General features: G+C 42.4%; 1 protein-coding gene across 1 annotated transcript in view; it reads left to right on the forward strand.

Moving 5' to 3' along the window:
- Positions 1 to 24,049, forward strand: part of SYT10 (synaptotagmin 10) — a 73,607-nt gene that overhangs the window by 22,605 nt on the left and 26,953 nt on the right. The window contains exons 2-3 of the mRNA XM_069763042.1: positions 6,762 to 7,119; positions 17,221 to 17,785. Coding sequence (XP_069619143.1) covers positions 6,762 to 7,119; positions 17,221 to 17,785 — 923 coding nt within the window. The remainder of the gene's footprint in view (positions 1 to 6,761; positions 7,120 to 17,220; positions 17,786 to 24,049) is intronic.

Raw genomic sequence — 24,049 nt, forward strand, 5'->3', positions numbered from 1 at the left:
TAGGGGCAGTATTATAGTAGTTATATTCTTGTACATAGGGGGCAGTATTATAGTAGTTATATTCTTGTACATAGGAGGCAGTATTATAGTAGTTATATTCTTGTACATAGGGGGCAGTATTATAGTAGTTATATTCTTGTACATAGGGGGCAGTATTATAGTAGTTATATTCTTGTACATAGGGGCAGTATTATAGTAGTTATATTCTTGTACATAGGAGCAGTATTATAGTAGTTATATTCCTGTACATAGGGGCAGTATTATAGTAGTTATATTCTTGTACATAGGAGGCAGTATTATAGTAGTTATATTCTTGTACATAGGAGGCAGTATTATAGTAGTTATATTCTTGTACATAGGGGGCAGTATTATAGCAGTTATATTCTTGTACATAGGAGCAGTATTATAGTAGTTATATTCTTGTACATAGGGGGCAGTATTATAGTAGTTATATTCTTGTACATAGGGGCAGTATTATAGTAGTTATATTCTTGTACATAGGAGCAGTATTATAGTAGTTATATTCTTGTACATAGGGGCAGTATTATAGTAGTTATATTGTTGTACATAGGGGCAGTATTATAGTAGTTATATTGTTGTACATAGGAGCAGTATTATAGTAGTTATATTCTTGTACATAGGGGCAGTATTATAGTAGTTATATTCTTGTACATAGCGAGCAGTATTATAGTAGTTATATTCTTGTACATAGGGGGCAGTATTATAGTAGTTATATTCTTGTACATAGGAGGCAGTATTATAGTAGTTATATTCTTGTACATAGGGGGCAGTATTATAGTAGTTATATTCTTGTACATAGGGGGCAGTATTATAGTAGTTATATTCTTGTACATAGGGAGCAGTATTATAGTAGTTATATTCTTGTACATAGGGGGCAGTATTATAGTAGTTATATTCTTGTACATAGGGGGCAGTATTATAGTAGTTATATTCTTGTACATAGGGAGCAGTATTATAGTAGTTATATTCTTGTACATAGGAGGCAGTATTATAGTAGTTATATTCTTGTACATAGGAGGCAGTATTATAGTGGTTATATTCTTGTACATAGGGGGCAGTATTATAGCAGTTATATTCTTGTACATAGGAGCAGTATTATAGTAGTTATATTCTTGTACATAGGGGGCAGTATTATAGTAGTTATATTCTTGTACATAGGGGGCAGTATTATAGTAGTTATATTCTTGTACATAGGGACAGTATTATAGTAGTTATATTCTTGTACATAGGGACAGTATTATAGTAGTTATATTCTTGTACATAGGAGCAGTATTATAGTAGTTATATTCTTGTACATAGGGGCAGTATTATAGTAGTTATATTCTTGTACATAGGAGCAGTATTATAGTAGTTATATTCTTGTACATAGGGGCAGTATTATAGTAGTTATATTCTTGTACATAGGAGCAGTATTATAGTAGTTATATTCTTGTACATAGGAGCAGTATTATAGTAGTTATATTATTGTACATAGGGGCAGTATTATAGTAGTTATATTCTTGTACATAGGAGCAGTATTATAGTAGTCATATTATTGTACATAGGGGCAGTATTATAGTAGTTATATTCTTGTACATAGGGGGCAGTATTATAGTGGTTATATTCTTGTACATAGGAGCAGTATTATAGTAGTTATATTCTTGTACATAGGGGCAGTATTATAGTAGTTATATTCTTGTACATAGGAGCAGTATTATAGTGGTTATATTATTGTACATAGCTGCAGTATTATAGTAGTTATATTCTTGTACATAGGGGGCAGTATTATAGTAGTTATATTCTTGTACATAGGAGCAGTATTATAGTAGTTATATTCTTGTACATAGGGGCAGTATTATAGTAGTTATATACTTGTACATAGGAGCAGTATTATAGTAGTTGTATTCCTGTACATAGGGGCAGTATTATAGTAGTTATATTTTTGTACATAGGGGCAGTATTATAGTAGTTATATTCTTGTACATAGAGGGCAGTATTATAGTAGTTATATTCTTGTATATAGGGAGCAGTATTATAGTAGTTCTATTCTTGTACATAGGAGCAGTATTATAGTAGTTATATTCTTGTACATAGGAGCAGTATTATAGTAGTTATATTCTTGTACATAGAGGGCAGTATTATAGTAGTTATATTCTTGTATATAGGGAGCAGTATTATAGTAGTTCTATTCTTGTACATAGGGGCAGTACTATAGTAGTTATATTCTTGTACATAGGAGCAGTATTATAGTAGTCATATTCTTGTACATAGGGGCAGTATTATAGTAGTTATATTCTTGTACATAGAGGGCAGTATTATAGTAGTTATATTCTTGTATATAGGGAGCAGTATTATAGTAGTTCTATTCTTGTACATAGGGGCAGTATTATAGTAGTTATATTCTTGTACATAGGAGCAGTATTATCGTAGTTATATTCTTGTACATAGGGGCAGTATTATAGTAGTTATATTCTTGTACATGGGGGCAGTATTATAGTAGTTATATACTTGTACATAGGAGCAGTATTATAGTAGTTGTATTCCTGTACATAGGGGCAGTATTATAGTAGTTATATTCTTGTACATAGGGGCAGTATTATAGTAGTTATATTCTTGTACATACAGGGCAGTATTATAGTAGTTATATTCTTGTACATAGGGGCAGTATTATAGTAGTTATATTCTTGTACATAGGAGCAGTATTATAGTAGTTATATTCTTGTACATAGGAGCAGTATTATAGTAGTTATATTCTTGTACATAGGAGCAGTATTATAGTAGTTATATTCTTGTACATAGGGGCAGTATTATAGTAGTTATATTCTTGTACATAGGAGCAGTATTATAGTAGTTATATTATTGTACATATGGGCAGTATTATAGTAGATATATTATTGTACATAGGGGCAGTAATATAGTAGTTATATTCTTGTACATAGGGGGCAGTATATAGTAGTTATATTCTTGTACATAGGAGCAATATTATAGTAGTTATATTCTTGTACATAGGGGCTGTATTATAGTAGTTATATTCTTGTACATAGGAGCAATATTATAGTAGTTATATTCTTGTACATAGGGGCAGTATTATAGTAGTTATATTCTTGTACATAGGAGCAATATTATAGTAGTTGTATTCCTGTACATAGGGGGCAGTATTATAGTAGTTATATTCTTGTACATAGGGGGCAGTATTATAGTAGTTATATTCTTGTACATAGCGGCAGTATTATAGTAGTTATATTCTTGTACATAGGAGGCAGTATTATAGTAGTTATATTCTTGTACATAGGAGCAGTATTATAGTAGTTATATTCTTGTACATAGGGGCAGTATTATAGTAGTTATATTCTTGTACATAGGAGCAGTATTATAGTAGTTATATTCTTGTACATAGGGAGCAGTATTATAGTAGTTATATTATTGTACATAGGGGCAGTATTATAGTAGTTATATTCTTCTACATAGGGGGCAGTATTATAGTAGTTATATTCTTGTACATAGGAGCAGTATTATAGTAGTTATATTCTTGTACATAGGAGCAGTATTATAGTAGTTATATTCTTGTACATAGGAGCAGTATTATAGTAGTTATATTATTGTACATAGGGGCAGTATTATAGTAGTTATATTCTTGTACATAGGGGCAGTATTATAGTAGTTATATTCTTGTACATAGGAGCAGTATTATAGTAGTTATATTATTGTACATAGGGGCAGTATTATAGTAGATATATTATTGTACATAGGGGCAGTATTATAGTAGTTATATTCTTGTACATAGGAGGCAGTATTATAGTAGTTATATTCTTGTACATAGGAGCAGTATTATAGTAGTTATATTCTTGAACATAGGAGCAGTATTATAGTAGTTATATTCTTGTACATAGGAGCAGTATTATAGTAGTTCTATTCTTGTACATAGGAGCAGTATTATAGTAGTTATATTTTTGTACATAGGGGCAGTATTATAGTAGTTATATTCTTGTACATAGGAGGCAGTATTATAGTAGTTATATTCTTGTACATAGGAGCAGTATTATAGTAGTTATATTCTTGTACATAGGAGCAGTATTATAGTAGTTATATTCTTGTACATAGGGGCAGTATTATAGTAGTTATATTCTTGTACATAGGAGCAGTATTATAGTAGTTATATTATTGTACATAGGGGCAGTATTATAGTAGATATATTATTGTACATAGGGGCAGTATTATAGTAGTTATATTCTTGTACATAGGAGGCAGTATTATAGTAGTTATATTCTTGTACATAGGAGCAGTATTATAGTAGTTTTATTCTTGAACATAGGAGCAGTATTATAGTAGTTATATTCTTGTACATAGGAGCAGTATTATAGTAGTTATATTCTTGTACATAGGAACAGTATTATAGTAGTTATATTTTTATACATAGGGGCAGTATTATAGTAGTTATATTCTTGTGCATAGGAGGCAGTATTATAGTAGTTATATTCTTGTACATAAGAGCAGTATTATAGTAGTTATATTCTTGAACATAGGAGCAGTATTATAGTAGTTATATTCTTGTACATAGGAGCAGTATTATAGTAGTTATATTCTTGTATATAGGAGCAGTATTATAGTAGTTATATTGTTGTACATAGGAGCAGTATTATAGTAGTTATATTCTTGTACATAGGGGGCAGTATTATAGTAGTTATATTCTTGTACATAGGAGCAGTATTATAGTAGTTATATTCTTGTACATAGGGGCAGTATTATAGTAGTTATATTCTTGTACATAGGGGGCAGTATTATAGTAGCTATATTCTTGTACATAGGGGCAGTATTATAGTAGTTATATTCTTGTACATAGGGGGCAGTATTATAGTAGTTATATTCTTGTACATAGGGGCAGTATTATAGTAGTTGTATTCTTGTACATAGGGGCAGTATTATAGTAGTTATATTCTTGTACACAGGGGGCAGAATTATAGTAGTTATATTCTTGTACATAGGGGCAGTATTATAGTAGTTATATTCTTGTACATAGGGGCAGTATTATAGTAGTTATATTCTTGTACATAGGAGCAGTATTATAGTAGTTATATTCTTGTACATAGAAGCAGTATTATAGTAGTTATATACTTGTACATAGGGGCAGTATTATAGTAGTTATATACTTGTACATAGGAGCAGTATTATAGTAGTTGTATTCCTGTACATAGGGGGCAGTATTATAGTAGTTGTATTCTTGTACATAGGGGCAGTATTACAGTAGTTATATTCTTGTACATAGGGGCAGTATTATAGTAGTTATATACTTGTACATAGGAGCAGTATTATAGTAGTTGTATTCCTGTACATAGGGGCAGTATTATAGTAGTTATATTTTTGTACATGGGGCAGTATTATAGTAGTTATATTCTTGTACATAGAGGGCAGTATTATAGTAGTTATATTCTTGTATATAGGGAGCAGTATTATAGTAGTTCTATTCTTGTACATAGGAGCAGTATTATAGTAGTTATATTCTTGTACATAGAGGGCAGTATTATAGTAGTTATATTCTTCTATATAGGGAGCAGTATTATAGTAGTTCTATTCTTGTACATAGGGGCAGTACTATAGTAGTTATATTCTTGTACATAGGAGCAGTATTATCGTAGTTATATTCTTGTACATAGGGGCAGTATTATAGTAGTTATATTCTTGTACATAGGGGCAGTATTATAGTAGTTATATACTTGTACATAGGAGCAGTATTATAGTAGTTATATTCTTGTACATAGTTATAGTAGTTATATTCTTGTACATAGAGGGCAGTATTATAGTAGTTATATTCTTGTATATAGGGAGCAGTATTATAGTAGTTCTATTCTTGTACATAGGGGCAGTATTATAGTAGTTATATTCTTGTACATAGGAGCAGTATTATCGTAGTTATATTCTTGTACATAGGGGCAGTATTATAGTAGTTATATTCTTGTACATAGGGGCAGTATTATAGTAGTTATATACTTGTACATAGGAGCAGTATTATAGTAGTTGTATTCCTGTACATAGGGGCAGTATTATAGTAGTTATATTCTTGTACATAGGGGCAGTATTATAGTAGTTATATTCTTGTACATAGAGGGCAGTATTATAGTAGTTATATTCTTGTATATAGGGAGCAGTATTATAGTAGTTCTATTCTTGTACATAGGGGCAGTATTATAGTAGTTATATTCTTGTATATAGGGAGCAGTATTATAGTAGTTATATTCTTGTACATAAGGACAGTATTATAGTAGTTATATTCTTGTACATAGCGGCAGTATTATAGCAGTTATATTCTTGTACATAGGGGCAGTATTATAGTAGTTATATTCTTGTACATAGGATCAGTATTATAGTAGTTATATTCTTGTACATAGGGACAGTATTATAGTAGTTATATTCTTGTACATAGGAGCAGTATTATAGTAGTTATATTCTTGTACATAGGAGCAGTATTATAGTAGTTATATTCTTGTACATAGGGGGCAGTATTATAGTAGTTATATTCTTGTACATAGGAGCAGTATTATAGTAGTTATATTCTTGTAAATAGGGGCAGTATTATAGTAGTTATATTCTAGTACATAGGGGGCAGTATTATAGTAGTTATATTCTTGTACATAGGAGCAGTATTATAGTAGTTATATTCTTGTACATAGGAGCAGTATTATAGTAGTTATATTCTTGTACATAGGGGGCAGTATTATATGATATGGATACTGATTTTCTTATTTCACCCCCCCCCCCCCCCCCAGATGTATCGGTCAGCCTCCTCGCTGTCGTGGTCAGCTTCTGTGGTTTGGCGCTTTTGGTGGTCTCGCTCTTCGTTTTCTGGAAGCTTTGCTGGCCGTGTTGGAGAAGTAAACCCGTCCTATCTGCAACCAGCGGCGTCCCACAATGTGTCCCCAGCGCCCCCCCTGAAGTGATGGAAACCAACGAGAAGAAGGAAATCAAACAGAACGGGAGGCATTCGGTGAGACTGCAGGAAGCCGCCATGAAGATCAGCCACACTTCACCCGACATCCCGGCCGAGGTGCAGAACGCACTGAAGGAACATTTAATGAAGCATGCGCGGATACAGCGCCAAATCACTGAGCCCGCGTCATCCTCGCGGTAAGGGACCAAATTGACCAATTTTCTTTCTTTATTCATTTATTTTTATATTTTTCCACCTTATATATTTGGGCAGCGCTGTCCTCACGACTGCACTGCCCGACTGCTCTCGCAGTTCAGAGTTGTCACTGAGAAGCCAGAAGGATCGAAACCTTCGTCCACCGCAATGTCGGCGTTTGACACGGTCATAGAGGGTATCACGGTGGTGACATTTTCACATTGCAAATTGCACCAGGTTGATCAAAAAGGTGCACAGGGCGGGCTATATGCGTTGTTTTGTTAAATTAGTAAGAACCGTAGCCTTTTATGTTTCTCAGGAGGCCTCCATTTTGTTTCCTTCTTAGAGTATTCAAATTTTAGGGCGGAATCTAAAGGCAAGGCTGCTGATTAGAGGAAAAGTAAACTAAGCTCCACCTTTTTTTCCCCAAGCCCTGCCCCCTAGGTTCCTGTAAAAAAGGCTGAATAGGCCTTAGGGCCTATTTTATCAAATAATGTAAGGCTCAGTTCTTGTGACAGATCGATCGAGTATAATGGGGTCTGTTAGACCTCCACTGAGAGTGCAGACAACCATTTAGAGGCCTCCAATAAAGCAAAAATGAAAAAAAAAATCTATTGAACCTACTAAATAGATTGTTGATCGGGAGCGCAAATGTCCAGGGCGCTATAAATAAAGTTGGTTGAAAATGAGAACAGAGGAAATGTAGGGTTGCATGGTGACCATTGAAATGAACTCCACTCCTGAGGTCCCGAAGAGGTGACCCTCTTGCATGGTGGCCGTATACCCTTAATCCATGATCCCTTTAATGAATTAATGGGTAAGGTACAGTGTGAGAGACCAGGTTGTATCTTCCTCCTTTTTTTCCCTTTGTTATGAGAAAAGTTTGGACTTTCCTATTTATATAAAACTCTGAAGAACATAATCCCACCCCTGAGCAACAGCATAGCCCCGCCCCCGAGGATCTGCCGCACCACTATAGCCTATATATTTGGTGTACGAGATGTATGGATGGCAGTAAAGGAAAGAAACCCCTCCTGAATGATCCCTTAATTGATGATTTCCTGACTAAGGCCCGTGATTCCCTTTTTTCCTATCGCCACGACAGCACCCACAACGAGAGAGGGGATCCGCCCACCTTCCGGACAGGAACCTACAGGTTAAAAAGGGGCGGTCCCCCTCGCCCTCCAGTTTGGGTTCCTGTCCGGACGGCGGGAGCCTACAGGTCGTTTCACCTACCCGGGTCCGCCAAGCCTCTGTGCGGTGTCCGGGTGAGAACGGCAGAGTCGGGGGCCCGGAAGCAGCGTCGGGGGAAGTCCTGTGTCCAGCTTCCCCCCTCGTCTGGCAAGGAGCGGCTGAATGCCGAAGTGGCGTTCCCAGGGGAAGGCACGCCGCCCTGGGTCGTCCACACGCGCGCGACGCTGCGGGAGCAGGTCGGCGCTTATGACCCGGAAGTGATCGATCGACTTCCGGAGGAGACCGGGAGGAGGAGCGCGGGACTTTTGAAAAGGAGCAGCGCTCAGGTGAGATGTGTGTGCGGCAACATGTCTTCGGCAGGAGACGCCGAACACCGACAGGCAGGAGAGCACAGGTCTCATAGCGGCAGCAGGATCCTGGCAAACCAGCGTCACGTCGCGCCTCACCCCCTCAAAAACCGGTACTCTACATTTTTTCAGCAGTGGTGAGTGTAATATGTAAACCGTTGCCTGATACAGCCGTTTTTCTACACTATGCTTTATTATAAGGGAAAAAGGTCTCCAAATCCAAGCATAAGCAGTGTGCTGTATGCACAGAGCCTCTACCTGACACCTATGTTAAAAAGTTATGCCAATTATGCATATGTCGTATGTTAGAAGAAGAGGCCCCTCTCCGGGTATCGGATCTGAGGGAAGTAATTAGGGAAGAAATAAAATCATCCCTTAAAACCAGACGGCATGAAAAAAGCAGTGTGGAGTTGGTGTCCGATTCCAGCCCTTCAGTACAAGAAGGCGAGTGTTCGGAAAGTTCTTCGGCATCCTCTTCAGATGAGGAGGGAAGACCTTGCTTTTCCACGGACGGTATGGAAACCTTAATTAAGGCAGTCCGTGCAACTATGGGGGTTGCAGAGAGTAAAGAACCAAAAACAACCCAGGAGATCATGTTCGCAGGGCTGAGCCAGAGAAGTCGGAAAGCTTTCCCAGTGGTGGATTCAGTTAAAGATCTGGTCAGACGGGAGTGGGACAAGCTGGATAAAGGGTTCTTACCTTCAGCGGCAAAAAGAAGGTACCCCTTTGAAGATGACACTTTGTCACAGTGGATGAAGGTTCCTAAAATAGATGCGGCAGTAGCCTCTACTTCAAATACAGCCTCACTTCCGTTAGAAGATGTAGGGCTCCTCAAGGATCCTTCAGACAGAAAGGCTGACATGCTCCTTAAAAAAACTATGGGAGTCATCATCTGGAGCCTTTAAGCCGGCTATTGCAGGCACCTGTACGGCCAGATCAATCATGGTCTGGGTGACTCAGCTGGAGGAGCAGCTTAAAGCGAAGGTACCCAGGGACAAGTTGCTGAATTCCCTGTCTCAGGTCAGAGAAGGAGCAGCTTATCTAGCGGATGCCTCAATTGATTCTCTGAAATTGGCTGCAAGATCGGCAGGTCTTTCGAATGCAGCCAGACGGGCTCTATGGCTAAAGACATGGAAGGGGGACGCCCAGGCTAAGGCCAAACTTTGTTCCATTCCATGTAGGGGTGAGTACCTATTCGGCCCGGTGCTGGATGACATCCTTGCAAAGGCAGAAGATAGGAAGAAGGGATTTCCTAAAACGTTTAATCCCACTTTTAGGAACGCCTTCCGAAGACGCATGCCCTTCAGGAGATTCCAGCCAGACCAGCAGGGGTATAATCGCGATTCGGAAACATCAGATCATAAGAAGAAAGGTGGATACTATAAGAACCCTTCATCTTTCTCAAGACGTAGACGTAACTACAGATAGAACAGATCTACCAGTAGGGGGAAGACTAAAGTTCTTCTCAGATAGATGGAAAAAGATTACTTCTAGTGCCTGGATAATGGGGGTGGTTGAGTCCGGATTAAAATTAGAATTTTTGAGAACTCCCCCAGATCATTTTGTGATAACATCACTGGACACTCCGGCCCAACAACAGGCCTTAGAATTAGAGATTCAACAATTGCTTACAAAGCGAGTTATTGAAGAAGTCCCAAAACATCAGGAGAAGACAGGCTTTTATTCTCCGCTATTCTTAATCTCTAAACCTGATGGGTCCTTTAGGACTATCATAAATTTACGTAAATTGAATAGATATCTTCAGTACCACGCTTTTAAGATGGAATCCATTAAGTCAACAACTAAGCTTTTGTTTCCTAGGTGCTACATGTCGGTCTTGGATCTAAAAGATGCGTACTACCATCTTCCAGTTCACAGAAATCACCAGCAATTCCTCAGGATGGCAGTATGGGTAAACCATCAGATTAAACATTTTCAATTTTTGGCAATGCCCTTTGGCCTGTCCATGGCACCTAGAGTTTTTACTAAGGTTGTTTCTGAAGTAATGGCCCATATTAGGGAAAGAGAAACCCTTGTGGTGCCCTATCTAGACGATTTTTTGATAGTAGGAAATTCAATTGACCAGTGTACGTCTAGGGTAAATGCCATAATATCATCCCTACAGGATCTCGGATGGATAATCAACTGGGAAAAGTCAAAACTGGAACCCACAAGACGTCAAATGTTCCTAGGAGTTCTTCTAGACTCAGAAGATCAGTCATCCTTCCTACCAGAAGACAAGAAGCGGAAGATCATTCAAAGGATCACGGCCGTAAGAAAAGCTCCAAACTTAAGTTTAAGAGACGCAATGTCTCTACTAGGATCTTTGACTGCGTGTATATCGGCGGTAAGATGGGCTCAGGCTCATACCCGAATACTTCAGTACGAAGTTCTTCGAGCAGAAAAAGATCTTCACGGTGCTCTGAGCAGAAAGTTCAAATTATCACCCGCCACTCTTCACGATCTGAGATGGTGGCTCAATCCAGCACATTTGTCAAAAGGAGTTCTCTGGACCATCACTCCGAACAATACAGTTACAACAGATGCCAGCCCGTTCGGTTGGGGAGCCCATATGGGAGACATTCTAACCCAAGGGCGATGGTCGATTCAGGAGTCCCAGAATTCCTCAAATCTAAGAGAGCTTACTGCAGTCTATCAGGCTCTTCTTTCCTTACTACCATCCCTGAGGAATATGCATGTACAGATACAAACAGACAATATGACTGTGGTAGCCTACATCAATCATCAGGGGGGGACAAGGTCTCGATCCCTGATGACCACTACAGCACAGATATTGTCCCTGGCCGAGAAACACTTACAATCCCTGTCGGCAGTACATATAAGAGGGGAACTCAATATAGAGGCGGACTACCTCAGTCGCCATTCCCTTCGTCAGGGAGAGTGGTCCCTAAACCAACAGATATTCGATAAGATAGTCAATCTGTGGGGGTTGCCGACAATAGATCTGTTTGCTACGAGGAGGAACAGGAAGGTCAGGAAGTTCGCATCCTTAAATATAACAGACCAACCATTTATAGTGGATTCCCTTCGTGTCCGTTGGGACTTCCAGCTGGCATATGCCTTTCCCCCAATGTGTCTAATTCCGATAGTTCTCAGGAAGATCAGGGAGGAAAGAGCCGGAGTGATCTTAATCGCCCCCTTCTGGCCCAGGAGGCCTTGGTTCTCTCTCCTCATGACAATGTCTGTGACCGATCCCTGGGTGTTGCCAGTGGTTCCGGAACTCCTCTCTCAGGGTCCATTTCATCATCCAAATTTGGAGACTCTTCACTTAACGGCCTGGAATTTGAGAGGGAGCTTCTGAGGGAGAGGGGGTTCTCTAACGCTTTAATAGCTACTTTATTGAAAAGTAGAAAGGAGGTCACTACAAAGATCTACTCAAAAATGTGGAAAAAATTCCTTTTGTTTCATCAGCAACCATTAGGAGATAAGGCTCCGATTTCAGCTATTTTAGAATTCCTTCAGAAAGGCTGGGAATTGGGCTTAGCGGTCAACACTCTGAGAGTTCATGTTTCAGCCTTGGGAGCTCTATATAACAGTGATGTAGCTGGTAATAGATGGGTTGCTAGATTTATTAAGGCATGTCAGCGTTCTAACCCAATCCATATTGTAAGAATACCCCCTTGGGATTTAAATTTGGTGCTTGAGGCGTTGACTGAACCTCCGTTCGAGCCATTAGACTCTATTTCAATAAAAAATTTAACCTTAAAAACAGCTCTTCTCTTAAGGCCCCTTCACATTTAGCGACGCTGCAGCGATACCGACAACGATCCGAATCGCTGCAGCGTCGCTGTTTGGTCGCTGGAGAGCTGTCACACAGACCGCTCTCCAGCGACCAACGATGCCGGTAACCAGGGTAAACATCGGGTAACTAAGCGCAGGGCCGCGCTTAGTAACCCGATGTTTACCCTGGTTACCATGCTAAAAGTAAAAAAAAACAAACAGTACATACTTACCTACAGCCGTCTGTCCTCCAGCGCTGCGCTCTGCTTCTCTGCTCTCCTCCTGTACTGTCTGGGAGCCGGAAAGCAGAGCGGTGACGTCACCGCTCTGCTTTCCGGCTCACAGCCAGTACAGGAGGAGTGCAGAGCGCAGCGCTGGAGGACAGACGGCTGTAGGTAAGTATCTAGTGTTTGTTTTTTTTTACTTTTAGCATGGTAACCAGGGTAAACATCGGGTTACTAAGCGCGGCCCTGCGCTTAGTTACCCGATGTTTACCCTGGTTACCAGTGAAGACATCGCTGGATCGGTGTCACACACGCCGATCCAGCGATGTCTCCAGGGAGTCCAGCGACCAAATAAAGTTCTGGACTTTATTCAGCGACCAACGATCTCCCAGCAGGGGCCTGATCGTTGGTCGCTGTCACACATAACGATTTCATTAACGATATCGTTGCTACGTCACAAATAGCAACGATATCGTTAACAATATCGTTATGTGTGAAGGTACCTTTAGCATTAACATCTGCCAGGAGGGTCAGTGATATACATGCGTTATCAGTAGATCCTCCCTATCTAATAATTCTCCAGGATAAGATTGTCTTAAAGCCTGATCCCGCATATTTACCAAAAGTAGCAACTAAATTTCATAGAAGTCAGGAGATTTATTTACCATCCTTCTATGAAGATCCAGGTTCAGAAGAGGAGAAAAAATATCATACCCTAGATGTAAAGAGGGCGATATTAGAATACCTGGACAGGACACAAAGCTGGAGACAGAGTAGGGCTCTGTTTGTTTCTTTCCAGAATCGGAAAAAGGGTTCTGGTGTCACGAAGAACTCTATCGCTAGATGGATTAGAGAAGCGATATGTCTTGCCTATTCTGCCAAGGGAGTAACACCACCAGAAGGCATCAGGGCGCACTCCACTCGGGCCATGGCATCATCCTGGGCGGAGAAGGCGGATGTCCCCATTGAAATGATATGTAAGGCGGCAACTTGGTCATCACCTTCCACCTTTTATAAGCACTATCGCCTTGATCTATCCGCTAATTCCAGCTTACAGTTTGGCCGTTCAGTACTTAGTGCTGTGGTCCCTCCCAGTTAAATAGTCTTTGAAAGTCTCTCGTTGTGGGTGCTGTCGTGGCGATAGGAAAACCGGTTTTTACGTACCGGTAATAGGATTTTACAGAGTCCACGACAGCACCCATACATTCCCCCCCCGTATTTAGTTTCTTATTCCTGCACTCTGTTGGAAGGTGTGCCGTAGAGTTCACTCTATAGAGGTGGTGGTATTTAGTATTGTTTAATATGATATTGTCATATACTGATTCATTGGCGGTAACCCTTGTACTCTGGAACACAAACTGGAGGGCGAGGGGGACCGCCCCTTTTTAACCTGTAGGTTCCTGTCCGGAAGGTGGGCGGATCCCCTCTCTCGTTGTGGGTGCTGTCGTGGACTCTGTAAAATCCTATTACCGGTACGTAAAAACCGGTTTCAGCGTGGGCGGGCCTGTTTCGGGCGCATTTTTAACTCCGTTATATGTAGAACTGTCCTTTAAGTGAGCTCATGACCCACTGATGTTCCATATGGTGGGGTAAAAGTTATATTAGTGGGGTCAAGGACTGCTGGAGATAGTGGAGGACTGTTCCATTTCACATTTTTGGGATTGGTAAGAGTCCCGGCGGTGGGACCCCCCCGTCGAACTGTGGATCGAGGACAAACCCTTTAAGGCTTAATTGGGTCAAGATTCCGGCTACACAAAATGGCAAAATACTCGAGTAAACACAAATCAATAGATCGGGCTAAATAACACCCATAGACAAAAGATAAACTTGGCGCCATTGTTCTGTCTGGAGAGGGAAGGACATGACTACAATCATGCCGGGTAACGAGAGATTCGTATGAAAAGTAATTACACGGAACATTCGGACCACCGGAGAACAATGGCGGCAGGTAATTTATGTTCTGCATAAGCAATTTCCTTCTGCTAATTTGACAAACAAAAGAGCAAAATTAATTGAAAGTGGAAGGATCTGTAGATGTAGGACGGAGGGGTCTCGGCGCGTCTCCTTGGCGCTGGATTCGTGCAGTCTGTTCCCACAGGTACAATAGAAGACGGGCTGTTCACTGAGTCTTTGTAATCTGGGTTCATTGGAGGTAAATGGGATCAGCGAGCAAAGGTGGCCTCAGCTGGCGAGGGAAAAATCACATGAAGAAAGATAGCAAGAAAAACATCAGAAGAATCCTGACCATGTCCAACATTCTCTGCTAAAGTTACTGGTACATAAGATTCTGTCTGCAGTCACCACTAGGGGGAGCTCCCTGTATACAGAGATACATGATAAGATCCTGTCTGCAGCCACCACTAGGGGGAGCTCCCTGTATACAGAGATACATGATAAGATCCTGTCTGCAGCCACCACTAGGGGGAGCTCCCTGTATACAGATACATGATAAGATCCTGTCTGCAGCCACCACTAGGGGGAGCTCCCTGTATACAGATACATGATAAGATCCTGTCTGCAGTCACCACTAGGGGGAGCTCCCTGTATACAGAGAACCATGATAAGATCCTGCCTGCAGCCACCACTAGGGGGAGCTCCCTGTATACAGAGATACATGATAAGGTCCTATCTGCAGCCACCACTAGGGGGAGCTCCCTGTATACAGAGATACGTGATAAGATCCTGTCTGCAGCCACCACTAGGGGGAGCTCCCTGTATACAGAGATACATGATAAGATCCTGTCTGCAGCCACCACTAGGGGGAGCTCCCTGTATACAGAGAACCATGATAAGATCCTGCCTGCAGCCACCACTAGGGGGAGCTCCCTGTATACAGAGATACATGATAAGGTCCTATCTGCAGCCACCACTAGGGGGAGCTCCCTGTATACAGAGATACGTGATAAGATCCTGTCTGCAGCCACCACTAGGGGGAGCTCCCTGTATACAGAGATACATGATAAGATCCTGTCTGCAGCCACCACTAGGGGGAGCTCCCTGTATACAGAGATACATGATAAGATCCTGTCTGCAGTCACCACTAGGGGGAGCTCCCTGTATACAGAGATACATGATAAGATCCTGTCTGCAGCCACCACTAGGGGGAGCTCCCTGTATACAGAGATACATGATAAGATCCTGTCTGCAGCCACCACTAGGGGGAGCTCCCTGTATACAGAGATACATGATAAGATCCTGTCTGCAGCCACCACTAGGGGGAGCTCCCTGTATACAGAGAACCATGATAAGATCCTGCCTGCAGCCACCACTAGGGGGAGCTCCCTGTATACAGAGAACCATGATAAGATCCTGCCTGCAGCCACCACTAGGGGGAGCTCCCTGTATACAGAGATACATGATAAGGTCCTATCTGCAGCCACCACTAGGGGGAGCTCCCTGTATACAGAGATACGTGATAAGATCCTGTCTGCAGCCACCACTAGGGGGAGCTCCCTGTATACAGAGATACATGATAAGATCCTGTCTGCAGCCACCACTAGGGGGAGCTCCCTGTATACAGAGATACATGATAAGATCCTGTCTGCAGTCACCACTAGGGGGAGCTCCCTGTATACAGAGATACATGATAAGATCCTGTCTGCAGCCACCACTAGGGGGAGCTCCCTGTATACAGAGATACATGATAAGATCCTGTCTGCAGCCACCACTAGGGGGAGCTCCCTGTATACAGAGATACATGATAAGATCCTGTCTGCAGTCACCACTAGGGGGAGCTCCCTGTATACAGAGATACGTGATAAGATCCTGTCTGCAGCCACCACTAGGGGGAGCTCCCTGTATACAGAGATACATGATAAGAGCCTCTCTGCAGCTACCACTAGGGGGAGCTCCCTGTATACAGAGATACATGATAAGATCCTGTCTGCAGCCACCACTAGGAGGAGCTCCCTGTATACAGAGATACATGATAAGATCCTGTCTGCAGCTACCACTAGGGGGAGCTCCCTGTATACAGAGATACATGATAAGATCCTGTCTGCAGCCACCACTAGGGGGAGCTCCCTGTATACAGAGATACATGATAAGATCCTGTCTGCAGTCACCACTAGGGGAGCTCCCTTTATACAGAGATACATGATAAGATCCTGTCTGCAGCCACCACTAGGGGGAGCTCCCTGTATACAGAGATACATGATAAGATCCTGTCTGCAGCCTCCACTAGGGGGAGCTCCCTGTATACAGAGATACATGATAAGATCCTGTCTGCAGCCTCCACTAGGGGGAGCTCCCTGTATACAGAGATACATGATAAGATCCTGTCTGCAGTCACCACTAGGGGGAGCTCCCTGTATACAGAGATACATGATAAGATCCTGTCTGCAGCCACCACTAGGGGGAGCTCCCTGTATACAAAGAAGTAGAGGGTAGAGAGAAATTTGCTGAACGTTGCATTGTAGGAGGCGCATTCTCCAGCAGAGCAGAGCATTTAAGGAGATGAGTGAGCTTGAATAACTAGAAGATAAGGGAGGGGAGTCTTGTTCTTTCTAAATTTTATACACAAAGCAGACAGATATAAAAGAAATCCCACTTTTTAAAATCGTATACATATATTTTTTTACTTTTATTTTCCTCGCAGACACAATTCCTTCAGGAGACATTTACCAAGACAAATGCAAGTGTCCAGCGTAGACTTCAGCATGGGCGTGGAACCCCTACAAAGAGGCGAGACCACCACCAGCATCGGCAGGATCAAGCCCGAGTTGTACAAGCAAAAGTCCGTAGACTCCGAAGACAACAAGAAGGAAGACGTCAAGACGTGCGGGAAGCTCAACTTCGCCCTCCTGTACGACTACGAAAACGAACTGCTCATTGTCAAGATCCTGAAAGCCTTGGAGCTGCCGGCTAAGGACTTGTGTGGGACCTCTGATCCCTACGTCAAGATCTATCTCCTCCCCGACAGGAAGAAGAAGTTTCAGACCCGGGTTCACAGGAAGACTCTTAACCCCATGTTTGATGAGACTTTCCAGTTCCCGGTGGCTTACGAGCAGCTCAGCAATAGGAAACTACATTTTAGTGTGTACGACTTTGACCGTTTCTCCAGACATGACATGATCGGGGAAGTTATCCTTGACAATTTATTTGAGGTCTCGGATCTCTCCAGAGAAGCCACAGTGTGGAAGGACATCTACTGTGCCACAACCGTAAGTTCCAGCAGTATTCTCTTGTATCATTCGTTTTATTTTACGGGTGATTGAATGTTAGTTAATGCCGACCAGCACTTTTTGGTTATGGCTACCTTCATGGGACTCTACAAAGTGTAATATTTTGTAAAAATCCATGATAAGTCACAATAGTGGGCAAAAAATCCGACCCAGGCGGAGTGTGAGAGGCGTATATTTTAAGGAGACGTTCAGTATAAGATATACTTCGTTTATACATGAGACTTATGCCTTTATCATCGCTAGAACTGAAAAGACCAAAAATCTCCCAAGATCCAGGTCCACGTATGATCTGTGAAGGTACAAGGGCTAATCAGATGGGCAACTACTCAAATTTTTTAGGAGAACATAGAAACCATCCTTAATGTGAAGGATGGAGAGCACTTATTCTCGGATTAGTGAAAGGGGTGATAACTTGAAGAAAAGTTCCTTATACCATTAGCAGGGACTAGTAGCTTCCCCTTCCCCTTTCTTCTGTTGTACGTCCTTCCTTTTCCTTTACAGACCTATTAATGATTCCCTGCCTCTTACTCACAGAATAATGCTCTGATCAGAGATTACATATTCTGTCTGATTAGCAAGAGGGGTGATACCAGGAAGGAAGAGGAAGAGTTCTTTTATCACATGTAGCTCTCGCCTCCCAAAATAAAAGTAGCCCCCCGACACTCTGACTTTAAATGCTCACATCCTCCATGAGTTGTAAATGGAGGTAATAACCTGAAGAAAAGATCCTGCATAATTTTCCAGGGTTCGCAAGATAAGGGATTAGTGATAGCATGAAGAAAAGTTCCTGTATCACTTCTCAGGGCTCATTAGTTAAGAGGTGGATGATAACATGGAGAAATGTTCCCGCAACACTTCTCAGGACTCACTAGGTAAGGGGTGGGTTATAACATGTGTAACATTTCCAGTATCACTTCTCAGAGATCACTAGTTAAGGGTGTGTGATAGCAAGGAGAAAAGTTCCTCTGTTACTTCTTCGGGCTTACAAGGTTAGAGATGGGTTAAATTATGAAGAAAAGTTCCTATATCACTTTTCAGGGTGCACTAGTTAACGGGTGGCTGATAACTTGAAGAAAAGTTTCGGCATCATTTACCAGAGCTCAGTGGATAAGAGGTGGATGGTAACATGGAGAAAAGTTCCTGCAACACTTCTCAGGGCTCACTGGGTAAGGGGTGGGTTATAACATGTGTAACATTTCCAGTATCACTTCTCAGAGATCACTGGTTAAGGGGTGGGTGATAACAAGGAGAAAAGTTCCTCTGTTACTTCCTCGGGCTTACAACGTTAGAGATGGGTTAAATTATGAAGAAAAGTTCTTGTATCACTTCTCAGGGTTCATTAGTGATAAGAAGGAGAAAAGTTCCACAATTACTTCTCTGGGCTTACAAGGTTAGAGATGGGTGAAAACATGATGAAAAGTTCCTGCATCACTTCCCAAAGCTCACTAGGTAAGAGGTGGATGAAAACATGGAGAAAAGTTCCCGCAACACTTCTCAGGACTCACTAGGTAAGGGGTGGGTTATAACATGTGTAAAATTTCCAGTATCACTTCTCAGAGATCACTAGTTAAGGGGTGGGTGATGGCAAGGAGAAAAGTTCCTCTGTTACTTCTTCGGGCTTACAAGGTTAGAGATGGGTTAAATTATGAAGAAAAGTTCCTATATCACTTCTCAGGGTTCACTAGTTAAATGGTGGCTGATAACTTGAAGAAGAGTTCCTGCATCACTTCCCAGAGCTCACTAGATAAGAGGTGGATGGTAACACGGGGAAAAGTTCCTGCATCACTTCTCAGGGCTCACTGGGTAAGGGGTGGATTATAACATGAGTAACAGTTCCAGCGTCTCTTCTCGGAGATCGGTAGATAAGAGGTGGGTTAAAAGATGAATACAACGTTCTATATCACGTCTCAGGGCTTCCTAGGTAAGGGGTGGGTGATAACATGGAGAAACGTTCCTGATCATTGTTTGAGAGGGGGCCATCTCTTTTAGCTCCCTCTTCTTCGTCCTGCTGTCCCCTATAGTCCTCTCCTCCATTATAGACACAGTAAAACGTTTCATCCTTCTCCCTGAATTCCATCTTGGACTTTAATGTGGCGCCAAGATCTAAGCGCTTAGAGTCGAGTGGAAATCAAGTCAAGACAAATTACTGATCTGTCAGTCTGTGAATTGGACTAAGACCGCAAAAACTTGTTTTTTTGTATGGTGACGAAGCTTTGTACTGTACGTATAATATGGGTTTCAAATCTGGGAGTGTGACATTCTCCTCGGGGGTGGGCACAATGATGAAGGGGTGTGGCTACGTGTTATATCTCCTCGGGGGTGGGCACAATGATGAAGGGGTGTGGCTACGTGTTATAGCATTCCAACTGGAATTTCAGGGGACTGGTGGCTACCTAGAAGAATATGAATGAAACATCTCCTCTCCTGGGTACAACGAAGAGAATTCCAGGGGCCACAGCATAAAACTTATCTATGTGACACGTGACTTCTTCTCATTCGATTTTTTTTTCTTCTTTTTGTTTTTTAACCTTTTTTTAATATTTATTATATTTACCTATTTAAAAAAAATAGGAAAAATCTTAAAGCCATATTAAGCAGATTTTTTGTAAAGATTCTCTTTTTTTAATTTGTTTTTTTTTTTTAAATATTTTATTACATTTACCTATTTGAAAAAAAAATCTTACAGCCATATTAATCAGATTTTATTTTTCAATTGTTTTGGCTTTTTTTTTTTTTAAACCTTTTTTCTCTAATGTTTATTATACTTACGGTACCTATCAACAAAAAGAGAAAAAATCTGATTAATAAGGCGAAAGGAAATTCTTCTCTTTTCCCAGTCTTGATGCAGCCAAGAACCCAGTATGGTGGATTTTTTTTCTTTTTTGCTCTGTTAAACACTTAGGCCGGTTTCACACGTCCAGATAATTCCGGTACCGGAGAAATCGGTACCGGAGTTATCCGTGTCCGTGTGCCCACGTGGCACATCAGTATGGCACACGTGCGGCAGCCGTCTGCCGACTGAGGACCACACGGACCGTGCAGGAGACAGCGCTACAGTTAAGCGCTGTCCCCTGCTTTTGGTGCTGAAGCCGGCATTCATTCCTTCTCCCCAGCAGCGTTCGCTGGAGAGAAGGAATGAAAAATCAAGGTTTTTTTTTTTTTGTTAAAAATAAAGTTTGGGGGTCACCTCCCGCCTCCCATCCCCCGTGCACCCGCCTGCTTGCCGAGAAATACTCACCCAGCTCCTGCGATGTCTGTTCTCAGCGCCGGCAGCTTGTCCTGTGTGAGCGGTCACGTGGTACCGCTCATTACAGTGATGAATATGCGCATATTCATCACTGTAATGAGTGGTACCACGTGACCGCTCACACAAGACAGGCTGCCGGCGCTGAGAGGAGACATCGCAGGAGCTGGGTGAGTATTTCTCTGCAAGCGGGCGGGCGCACGGGGGATGGGAGGCGGGAGGTGACCCCCAAACTTTATTTTTAACACAAACAAAAAAAAACCTTGATTTTTCATCTCTTCTCTCCTGCAGGGGACAAGAGATGAATGCCACTTTCAGCACCACACGCAGTGGGGACAGCGCTTACTGTAGCGCTGTCTCTCCTGCGGGCGGTACGTGCACACGGAGGAGAGTGCACAGTGTTCTCCGTGTGCGGGACATATTGCGGTACGTGCTGCCGGAGAAAAGCGGACATGCCTCCACGTTTTGCACACGGACACACGGTCTGTGAAAAGACGGAGACATGTGCAAAGACCCATTCATTTGAATGGGTCTACGTGTGTCAGTGTCTCCGGTACGTGAGAAAACTGTCAGTACACGTACCGGAGACACTGACGTGTGAAAGAGGCCTTAATCTGTAAGAATAAGAAAGATCTGATTAATAACGCAGGAGGACGTGTGATGTGACTGTTATCCTGCTGTTTACTCCTTCTCTGCTGGGTACACGCTCCCACTCCAGCTTTTATCAATTTCACTTTGACCTAGTTGTATTTAAGAAAGGTGGTGAGGAACTTGTGAATTTGTCAAATAAGACTTTCTACCTTTATTAGTCAGCTTTTTTTCTTTTTTTTTTTTTTTTTTTTAATGCAAAATCCCTTTAATATCCCAGAACCCACCTGAAGTATCCTCCTTTCTTCTCACGCCTTTCCTTTCCAAGCAGAGCCGGTTTTTAGACAAAATGAGACCCTGGGCAAAAGTGAAAGGTTTGGCCCTAAATACTCACATATTGCACCATCACACACAAAGATTTCAGTTGTATTCATATGCACTCAGTTCTGACCATTAAATGGGCGCGATCGACAATATTGTAGTCATAGGATTGTTACATAATTAATTTGCATTTATTGCAGGAAATAAGTATTTGATACAATAGAAATCAGAATCTAATATTTGGTCCAGAAACCTTTGTTTGCAGTTACAGAGGTCGGACGTTTCCTGTGGTTCTTGACCAGATTTGCACACAGCAGGGATATTGGCCCCCTCCCCCATACAGATCTTCTCCAGATCTTTCAGGTTTTGGGGCTGTCGCTGGGTAACATTGAATTTCAGCTCCTCTAAAGATTTTCTATTGGGTTCAGGTCTGGAGACTGTCTAGGCCTCTACAGGACCATGAAATGCTTCTTACAGAGCCGCTCCTTAGCTGCCCCGGCTGTGTGTTTTGGGTCGTTGTCATGCTGGAAGACCCAGCTGCGACCCTTCTTCAATGCTGTTACTAAGGGAAGGAGGTTGTTGGCTAAAATCTTGCAATACATGACCCCATCCTCTCCCCTTTGCAGAAAAGCACCACAAAGAATTATATTTCCCCCACCATGCTTCACGGTTGGGATGCTGTTATTGGGGTTGTACTCATCCTTCTTCTTCTTCCTACAAACATGGCGAGTGGAGTTGATGCCAAAAAGTTCTGTTTTGGTCTCATCTGACCACATGACGTTCTCCCATGCCTCCTCTGGATCATCCAGATGGTCATTGGTAAACTTCAAACAGGCCTGGACATGTGCTGCCGTGAGCAGGGGGACCTTGTGTGACGGCAAAGTGTGTCACTAACGGTAACATGTGAGACTGTGGCCCCAGCTTTCTTCAGGCCATTGACCAGGTCCTCCCGTGTAGTTCTGGGCTGATTCCTGATCTTTCTCAGAATCATCCTTGCCCCACAAGGCGAGATCTTACATGGAGCCCCAGACCAAGGAAGATTGACCGTCATCTTGTGTTTCTTCCATTCTCTACTATAAATGTACGGTAGTTTCTGCAGTAAACAATGGGGGCCCCCGTGGGAGTGGCGTCCCTGGGCAATTGCCCAATTTGCTTCCCGCCTCCCAACGCCATTCGTAACTCTAATCCTCTTTGGCGGCCACCTACTTCGCCCTCCCCCGCTGTCCGACCTGATGGGCCCTAAGTGCCAGAGGAGAGGAAACAATGTGTGTTGAGAGAGCACAAGATTTGGGAGGGAGTCATATGTGGCTTTTTTATTTTAGGGTATCAAATATATGTAATTTGTCATTATTTTTGAGGAAAATCATCAAGATCCGCTGGTGGCAGCTCCAGTGTAATCATCGACCTTTGACGTCTAAGATTTGCTCAATGGGAAACAAGTCCGGAGAGGCTGCAACCATGGTAGTACATTTCGGTCATGCAGGCTGCTCACAGTAGTATGAGGAACATGTGGCCTACAAAGCCATCCACAACCTGTCCCCTCCCTATATCTCTGAACTAATCTCCCAATATCTTCCCTCACGTAATCTTCGATCCTCCCAAGACCTCCTACTCTCCTCCACACTTATTTGTTCCTCACACAACCACCTCCAAGACTTCTGGACATTCCCCATCTGGAATTCCACGCCTCAACACGTCCGACTATCCACCACCCTTGGATCCTTCAGATGGAACCTGAAAACCCATCTCTTCAGGAAAGCCTACAGCCTACAATAACCAAGCCGCCGCCTCACCACCACCCGAGCTGCCGTCTCACCACCACCGGAGCTGCCGCCTCACCACCACCCGAGCTGCTGCCTCACCACCACCCGAGCTGCTGCCTCACCACCACCCGAGCTGCCGCCTCACCACCACCCGAGCTGCCACCTCTCCACCACCCGAGCTGCCGCACCCCCGACCTTCTGTCTCTTCCCCATTATCCCATAGAACGTAAGCCCGCAAGGACAGGGTCCTCTCCCCTCTGTACCGGTCTGTCATTGTAAATTTGTTTACTGTAAACGATATCTATAACCCTGTATATAACCCCTTTC

The sequence above is a fragment of the Ranitomeya imitator genome, chromosome 4 (genome assembly GCF_032444005.1).
Source record: "Ranitomeya imitator isolate aRanImi1 chromosome 4, aRanImi1.pri, whole genome shotgun sequence".
Classification (NCBI taxonomy): domain Eukaryota; kingdom Metazoa; phylum Chordata; class Amphibia; order Anura; family Dendrobatidae; genus Ranitomeya; species Ranitomeya imitator.